The sequence below is a fragment of the Cyprinodon variegatus genome, unplaced genomic scaffold (genome assembly GCF_000732505.1).
Source record: "Cyprinodon variegatus isolate N-32 unplaced genomic scaffold, C_variegatus-1.0 Scaffold144, whole genome shotgun sequence".
Lineage (NCBI taxonomy): Eukaryota > Metazoa > Chordata > Actinopteri > Cyprinodontiformes > Cyprinodontidae > Cyprinodon > Cyprinodon variegatus.
In genome coordinates this window covers 209,469-218,306 of record NW_015150597.1, presented here as the reverse complement: position 1 = coordinate 218,306, position 8,838 = coordinate 209,469, and the positions used below count along the sequence as shown (strand labels likewise).

General features: G+C 39.6%; 1 protein-coding gene across 1 annotated transcript in view; it reads right to left on the bottom strand.

The window, feature by feature from the left end:
* rad21l1 (RAD21 cohesin complex component like 1) overlaps positions 1-8,442 on the bottom strand; it is a 10,890-nt gene extending 2,448 nt beyond the window's left edge. The window contains exons 1-14 of the mRNA XM_015376943.1: positions 8,145-8,442; positions 5,852-5,961; positions 5,521-5,719; positions 4,906-5,035; positions 4,727-4,826; positions 4,017-4,123; positions 3,699-3,908; positions 3,487-3,609; positions 2,168-2,296; positions 1,870-2,093; positions 1,631-1,784; positions 1,040-1,185; positions 770-961; positions 599-682 (exon numbers count right to left, since the gene is read on the bottom strand). Of these exons, the coding sequence (XP_015232429.1) occupies positions 599-682; positions 770-961; positions 1,040-1,185; positions 1,631-1,784; positions 1,870-2,093; positions 2,168-2,296; positions 3,487-3,609; positions 3,699-3,908; positions 4,017-4,123; positions 4,727-4,826; positions 4,906-5,035; positions 5,521-5,664 (1,743 nt within the window). The 5' untranslated portion in view covers positions 5,665-5,719; positions 5,852-5,961; positions 8,145-8,442. The remainder of the gene's footprint in view (positions 1-598; positions 683-769; positions 962-1,039; positions 1,186-1,630; positions 1,785-1,869; positions 2,094-2,167; positions 2,297-3,486; positions 3,610-3,698; positions 3,909-4,016; positions 4,124-4,726; positions 4,827-4,905; positions 5,036-5,520; positions 5,720-5,851; positions 5,962-8,144) is intronic.
* Between the last annotated feature and the right edge of the window lie 396 nt (positions 8,443-8,838).

The following is an 8,838-nucleotide window of genomic DNA, read 5'->3' as shown; positions in this document are numbered from 1 at the left end:
CTAATCGGTGATGTGACCTTTTTGTATATATTTTGAAGTAAAGGATTGCATGTGTTCCAACTGTTGCTCGCTTGGAATCAAAATATACCACCAGACATCATTCTGGTAGTATATTTTTTGCATCCTAACAGGTAAGCCACTTGTCTCTTATAGCACCAATCATCCATTTTCTCTGGTCGGTTTACTTAGATAATATGAACAGAATTTGGTCAATGGAAAGATATAGAAATATTAGGTGAAAGATTTAAACTTTTGTGTATATTAAAACCTTATGGAGAGCTACAATTATTTTGGATAAAATATGTACAAAAAGCTTAGGTTCACTGAAACTTTGTTTTTTTTCAGTTTTATTTTTATCTTAAGAGATAGTTTTGAAAAATAAGCAATAAATGTTGCTGGTTGCTACAGTCACAGATCTATCAACTATATTCATATTATCTAAACACTTTTGATACTTTTAGCAGGAAAGTCCATCAAAACTTACATTTGTTGTCAGATTTCGACATTAAACAATGCTGTCAAGGTGGTTAAGTATATCTATCTTTCTTTCAAGGTTAATGTAGATCATAAAAACCAATCAGCCAGTGTGTTTTTTTACCTGTAGGCCATGAAGCATCTGCTGAGTTCTTTTGTTCCACCTCCTCTCCTCCTGGTCCTGCTCTCCTCCCTGTGTCTCCTCCTCCTGTCACCATGTGACCATATTTAGATTCAAGCCATGAATTACAAAAAAATCTCTAAAAAAGTTTTACATTATGTCAAGCTCTTTCACCTCTTCATCCGAGTCATCGTCGTTCTTCTTCTTGTCCTTATCAGCTAGTAAGTCCAGCTCTATTAGCTGGCTGATGCTGGCGGCGGTCTCTTCAGGGGGCAAATCTACTGTGGTGGCTTCGAGTTGTTGGGTAGGAGCTGCATTTGATCCCTCTTGCTGCATCTGTTGCTGCTGCTCGTCCAGGTTTCCTGTCTGGGTTTAAGGGAATGAGAGGAAATAAAGTTGCAGAGATGCCAAAGAAAATAAAAAATAAGAATCAGAGGAACCTACAGGTAGGACTGTATCTGAGTCCTGGGATTTGCGCTTCTGGCCTCTCTGGGAGGACGGTGGAGGCATGGCGACTTCGTCCAGCGTTGTCCTGCTCCCCTCCACGGCTGAGTTCTGCACCGTGTTAGCTTCCTCCATGATGGTCTGATCTGGAGTTCATGTTTAACAAAAAGCAGAGAAAAATACAGACCCGTCTGATCTGCTTTAGAATGAACATGGACTTCCTCAACTGAAACTTCATAACTGGTGTCGGATGCAGGAGTTTGACCTGCAACCAAAGCCCCAGCTCCAGCTTTCAATGTTGTTGTGTCCTTGGGTAAGATACTTCACCCGCATTGCCTACTGATGGTGGTCAGACGGCCCGGTGGCGCCTGTGTATGGCAGCCTGGCTAACATAGGTGCGCACCAGGGCAGCTGTGGCTACAATCTAGCTTGCCACCATCAGCGTGAGTAAATGGGTTAATGACAAAACTTAACTTTGGTGAAGTCCACACCCAAAGCAAAGCAAAAAGGAAACTTACTTAGGTTCCAACAATGATTAGCAAACAACACAATAAGATATTAATATCAAATCTAATAATATCAAGCTTCTACCGATGATATCTCTTTGCTGAAGAGCTCCTGCTTCCCTTGGCACGTCTGGGTTCTCCAGGTCCTTCAGGAACTCATCTAGACTGTCTGCCTCCCCACCTTTCCTCCTCTTCCTGAGCTCATCTGGGACGAGCGGCGTCAGGCATCTCGTGAACATCTAGAATAAACATGGCAGATGCTCGATATTTAAAAAAAAAAAAACACCTCAGAACGTGGAGCCACCTTGAAGTATGCTTCCTTACCTTCAGCAGCCTGGCGTTCCAGAGAGACTGAGCAGGGAGGGAGAAGAGCTTCTCAACTCCTCCAGTCTCCTTCCACATCATCAGTTTTTTAGTGGGCGGGGCCAGATCTAAGGTTGTGACGATGTCGGAGTAGTCGGAAAGCTGTGCCCGGATAGTTTTACTGTCCAGCTCCTTCACGCTGTCTACGATCAGCTTCCTTTTACGCTTCGCCTTGGTCTCCTTCACTGTGCAGATTCAATGTGACCTCATTTGAGACACTGCTGCATCTGCAGTAAGTTGAACAACATCTAAATATCACCTGTGATGTCGATGGGCTCCAGCGCGAAAGTTTCTTCCTCATTGTGAGCCAGAGCAGTTTGCTCCTGCTGGTCCGTCATGGCCGGGGCCGGTTCTGTCGGGCCGGAGTCGGGACTGTCTGGGGCTCCCGCTAACAACCCAGTAGGAAGAAGACAAGATAAAAACATCAGAATAATTTTGTTCTATAAGTAATTTTCTATAAATCATTTTACTAAATTAATAAATTATTTAAGACTATACACACATATATATATATATATATATATATATATATATATTTATTTTTTTTTCTTTCTTTTTCTTTTTTCTACCATTCTAAATTTGGAGTTCAAATATTAATTTTATTTATTTTGTTTTACACAACACTTTAAGCTAGTTTTATAAATATTAAGTAGAGTTATGGTCATTCTTTATGAAATTTTATAAATGTTAAAAGGTTTTGGGGATCGTTGCCAATTAAAATTCTAAGCTGTGCCCAAGTTTAGCTTGAAACCATGCCAAAGCTGAGTATATGTAAACATCTGTCTGTTTGGTCTGCGATGAACTGGCGACCTGTCCAGGGTGTACCCCGCCTCTCGCCCGTAGACAGCTGGAGATAGGCACCAGCACCCCTCGCGAACCCAATTGGAATAAGCGTGTTAGAAAATGGATGGATGGATGGTGGTGTTGATGAGTGTTGGGATTTAGGATTTTTTATTATAAAAAAAACACAATTTTTTTCTGATTTCTTTCCCTTAAGTTTACAATATTTATTGTGAATGTTTTCATTCATTCATACATTTTGGCTAAACATGCCTAAAGGAAGAGATGGCCGGTGAACCAGGGTAACGTAGATAAGGTAAATTAATAGTAAATAAACCAAAAATGCGAAGCTAATTATTTGTTAGAAAGATTGCAAAGCTCAATATTTTAGCCCCAACTTTCTACAGAGGCATATAGGAGATTAAGCTGCTTTTATGCTCCACAGCAGCAGTGTTACTGCATCATATTCAAATGCAGTACATGCTCTAAACAAGAGTTTTAGCCACAAAAGCAGGATGCAACAAAGTAAATTGTCAAAATAATGTCTTCTTAGTTTATCATTATTATTTATCGGAAAAACAAAAAATAGGGGTTGAATTGTTCATTAAAGCTGAAGGCATTGACTTTCCTTACACAGGGGTTCTTATTGTGACCATATTTAGAATGAAAACAGTTCAGATGAAATTGTTAACAGCTTCAAAAGAAGATGGCATCCATAGCCAGAATAAAGTAAATAAAAACTTCTGATTCGAATCAAACTATATGTCATGTTCTTATTGTTATAAAACAGAAACTAACCTGACAGAGCATCGAAGTCATCCTCATCCTCCCCGTGGTCCTGAGGCATCATCATGCTGTCTGTGATGGTGGGGGGGTCGTCAAATATGCCACCTCCATCCTCATTACCTAACAGCTTGGCAACTGTATCCAAGAAACCATAAATAATATTGATAATGCTTTTTTTTTTTTAATTAATACTTTAATTTGCTAAAAGTCCACAATCGTAATACCAAGCATGCCCCCTCCGTTGCTCTCCATGGGATTATCACCAAAGTCGTCCTTGTACTGCTCATCATACTCCAGGTGGTTGGACTTGTCCGCCATCTGATTAGCTCCGCCCTCAGCCTCCAGCAGGAGGTTGGAAGCTGAGGAACTCATGATGTCCACCTCAAACGCGCTCTCCTCTCGCATCATCTCACGGTCATCCATGCCAAAATTAGCTGCAGGACAAAAATCAGATGGCATCACCCCTACCCATCATCAGGAGCTTCTCTGCGACTCTGAAAGTCTTAAAGACATTTAGCAACGGACAAACCAAAACTGTTTACCGAAATCGGTGTCTGGTAGCAGGGGGAGGTTGCCCACCTCCTCTCTCATGGTGATTTCTTCCACTCGGCTCTGATTCAAGTTGAACTGGTGAGCCACGTCGATGTCACTGTTGAATACAAATCCCACCACCAACTTTTACTTACCTGGCAAAAATACCTAAAAACACTCTCAGAAGTTTAACGCTGTGTTTGTGGATTACATTGTCTTCTTCTAATCAGGTTCTAAAGGGTTTAAAGATCTGATCTAACACACAGAGTGAAACATGTTGTTCTGCAGACTTTATAGATACAAACAATTGTGTGAAGAAATCAGCAGATTAGGAAATCCGGAATTTACACAAAAACACAGGTTTTTATAGAAGTAATGTCTCAATCAGAATCAAAATCTAAGATTTTAAATTACTTTTAAACTTGTCTATATAGTCTGAATAATGGATTTCTATATGGCTTTATGTAGTAGTTTCATGCAGTTTTGAAGCTTTGGAAGAAAGGAGAGATGGTTCTACTCTTTTCTTCAAAATGTATCTAGACCTGGAACACTTGTCCATATTTTTTCAAACTGTAAAAACCCTGCTGATATCATCTGTCTCCTGTCTCAAACCAGCCAATGTTGCAATAAAATGCAACGGATGTAATGAAACCTAGAATAATATAGAATCAGCAGCAACCTCATTATAGATCTCCCACATCTAGATACTCAAAGGACTCACTCTAGGTCAGGTAGCGGTTGGTCAAAATCGTGAAACTCCTCGGGTAGCGTGATGGCGTTGTAGGCAGCTTCCCTGTTCTCTTCTGGGAGATCTACCACTCCTACAAACATTTAAAGAATAGATGAGCTTTGAAATGTTTATAATAACTGATGATCTCTCATTCGTGCCCAGCTCCTAACCTGGACGGAATGCCATCTTAATCTTGATGAAGGCCTCGTTACAGTCAGCCAGCAGGTACTTAGCCTTCCTGTGATAGATCCTCACCACCCCCAGCAGCAGGTGTCCCGATGTTCGTAAAGCCATTTTCACCTAAAGATAAAAATAATAAAAATAAAAATCTGAAACATTACCTGCTAAAAATGACTTTACTTGCTTAAATAATACAGATTCTACCACCAGGGGGCAGCGTGTGTTATGGACATCACAAGGGAGGAATTTTGTTCCACTTTTCTTTTCACATTTGAATTAAGCCAAACGGTTTTTTTTTTAGCAAGACCAGCTTGATTAAGGTCAAACTAAAGCATCCCAGTTATATTTTTATAAAATCAGATGCCAGTGAAATCAGGTCTTTTCTATGATGTTCAGAAAGTGTTCAGTAAATGTTGACAGCCATGTTGATTCATTGTTAATGACACATTCAGTAAAATTTTTATTTATTATGAGTTTTTTCAGTTTGGTTTTATTTGAATCGCTTGTGTGAATTCTAAATTGATTTTAATGGGAGGGTATGTACATTTTCATGCACAACTGTAATTAATTATGTAATTATGCAGGTAATTAGGATGAAAAATGACCTTTGGTGAGATGATGCTCTCCACGCTGCTCTCCAGGTTACACTCAAACACATGAGCCTTGGTCAGTTTCTTGTCCCAGTGGGCCGCCAGCCAGATTTTGGCCAGCGGCCCACGTTTGCTGAGGACAAAGTGGGCATAAAACATCGTCCCTTCGCCTTCTCAGCACAGGGGAAAAGGAGAAGGGGAGCAGGCGTTGGGCCTGTGAAAAAAATGAACAAACAGACAAAAAAAAAAACAAAGAATGTATAATCAGTAAAAAAGACTGCTAATCCTTCCCAAGTCCAAAAACATGTATTTTCGACCAAATCTGGGTGTAGTGATGGACTCAGACCTGAACCTTCAGAGGCTCATATAGACGGTAACAAAGTCAGCCTTCTATCATCTAGAGAACATTCACAGGATACAAGGACGGCTGCCCTCTATGGAAGACCAGAAGAGTCACTGAAAAAGATAAACAAACATTTTTAAAATTTTAACAATACAATTAGAATTAATACTTGCTTCTCTTCTAATTTCACATTTTAAAGTTAATTGTATTTATTAATTTATTAATCCATTATTAAATATAGTAATAAAAAAAATAGTCAAATCCTTGCAGATTTAAAAACCATAATTCAAAGATACCTTTCTTTATCAAACATTTAAAAAAGGTAATTCCTTTATTAATTTATTTTTCTTTTCACCTTGCATTTTTTAAATCCTTGCAAATGCACTTTTTTGTTTACCGTCCCATTTAGCATTTCGGTTTAGCCTTCTGGTCCCTGAGCACGCTGGAAATCAAGTTAAACTAATCCCAGCTCCTCTCTGGATGTAAGCAGCTGATTCATAACATGGCAGCTACCATAGGTGGTACTTTGCACAAGGCTAAATTGCTCTGTACTTGTTTCGAATGGTCGTCCACTTTATCTTAGGGGTGTTTAGTTAGTAAACAAATCGTAGATTAGGTTCAAAGATGGAGAATGAAATGGCAAGCAACATTTGATAATTTAATCACTTTGGCTAACTACATCAACAGTGCAGACTCTGATGGTGTAAATCCAGTTTATCATTTATAATACTTTGCCTTGCAAAAGTATTCGGCTGCCTTGAACTTTTCAACCTTTCACCATACATAAAGAAATAAATGATAAAATTGTATTTTTTTTTGTGAAGAATTAACAACAAGTGGGACACAATCATGAAGTGGAGTGGAGAACCAGGAGATCCAGAACTTCTATGAATGATCAAATGTTGGTTTAAAGACTGATGATGATAAATACAATCCACCTGTGTGTAATCAAGTCTCCGTATAAATGCATCTGCTCTGTGATCAACTCAAAGTTGTGTGACTAACTGGATGTCCTCTCTTCGTCCTCTGACATGGGAGCTGGCTCAGAGCTCGTCTACCTGGCTGTGTGTTTCCTGGACGGGGCCGCCTTTTATAGCTGCTTTTTGTATCTCTGCTTCTGTCTCCTTGAACCCCAGTTTGCCTCTGCAGATGGCCGCTCACACTGAGCCTGGTTCTGCTGGAGGTTTCTTCCTGTTAAAAGGGAGTTTTTCCTCTCCACTGTCGCTACCAGCATGCTTAGTGTGAGGGATTGCATTTGAGTGAATGAGTCGATGCAACCAACTGATTTTCCTTAGGTAGACAACTTTGAATCAATGTGACTGTAGTGCCTTGAGATGACATGTATTGTGAATTGGCGCCATATGAATAAACTGAATTGAAACTGAATTTCAGCACATATCATCATTAGAATTCATTATCTTTGTATTATTTCTTTAGTACAGCGGCTATAACACGTACCAGAAGCTGTTCTACAGGGGCACTGTTCCTGTTCGCCCCTGTCTGGAACCGCCCATGTATGCACATATTGTTTATTACAATAACCAAATTATAATAACAGCCCAAAATATTAGCCAGCCGACGTATGGGTCATAGTTTCCTACATCCTCTGCAGTCAATGTCTTTATTACCTGCATGTGATGTACAGGCCATTCATCATAAACTGCCTGTTCAAGGTAGAAACATTTGCTACATTTAGGTTGTGGTTAGATGCTTAGAATGTCATTCCAAGGGCCAAACCTGGCCCTGACACTTTGCAGGTCCCTGTCATAAACAAAATGCTTCTATTAAAAGCAGCAGGCTGTGCTGCCTCTATAACCCAAATGGTCCAGAGGGGGTTTCCTCCACACAGTCAAAATGCTCAACCTTTGGTTCATTAAATCAAAATAACTTATTTCATTCGGAATAATATTTTATAATAGAAAGACTTCCTCAGATGAAAGAGTTGTGTTATTATTTATTCAAACAGCTTGCCATACTTTGTCAGGTGTGTGATGCACCTGCAGCAGTATGATGTAATCCCTGTGTCTGCTGTTTATCTCTGCAGACTGTAAGGAATCAGTAACGCTACAAACGTGGAGATTAAACAAGTCAATAAGCAGCTTTCCAGATGTTTACATAGCATTTTGTTTATTATTATTATTGTTACGACTGTTTAATATAATTCGCGATAACCGTTGATGCTGCATCCCAACAGGTGATGATGCAGAGACTAAATTCCCTAAGCTAGCGCCTTTAATCCACACAGATATATTTCATCAGCAGTTTCTGACGCGCATATGCAACATTAATGACTCACTTCCAACGGTTGGTATGTCTTTCTGTGTTGGTGTGGCGCCGGCCGGTCCCTGCTGCGGCTCTCCTTCCTCTCCTCCAGGAGGTAAACTTACAAGATGGCGTCCCTTCTCCCTGTGCAGGGTGGACGGGTTTGAACCCTCCTCGGTTTGCGGAGGGCTGCTGATGTGAGGATGGAGGCAGGCAAGGATGCTGAGCTGCTCATCTTTCTATTTTGCTTCATTTTGTGGTGGAGACTGTGTATGGAAGCCCGTGTCCGCCATATGACAGCTAAAAAAATGCCAAATAGAAAGTCATAACAACCAGATTCAAAGTCCTAATTTCGAGTTTCAAAGTCAGAATTTTGAGATACAAAGTCATAATTTCGACTTTCAAAATTTTTATCTTATAATTATGACTTTAAAAGTCGAAATTATGACAGTGTAATTCATAATTATGATTTCTATTTGGCATTTTTTTCTTTCATGTTGCAGAAATGGGCTTCCATACAATTATATGTAAAGTGATTTTTTATTTTTTTTTACCTTCTCGCTTTTTTCTTCCTTACTTTTTTTATTTACTGATTTAACTTTTTTTTTTTTTTTACATTTAGCTTTATTACACAGTAAATTTATATGGCGGAGGTGGTGGAGACAAGTATGGAAGCCCGTGTCAGCCATATAACAGTTAAAAAATGCCAAATAGAAAGTCATAATAAC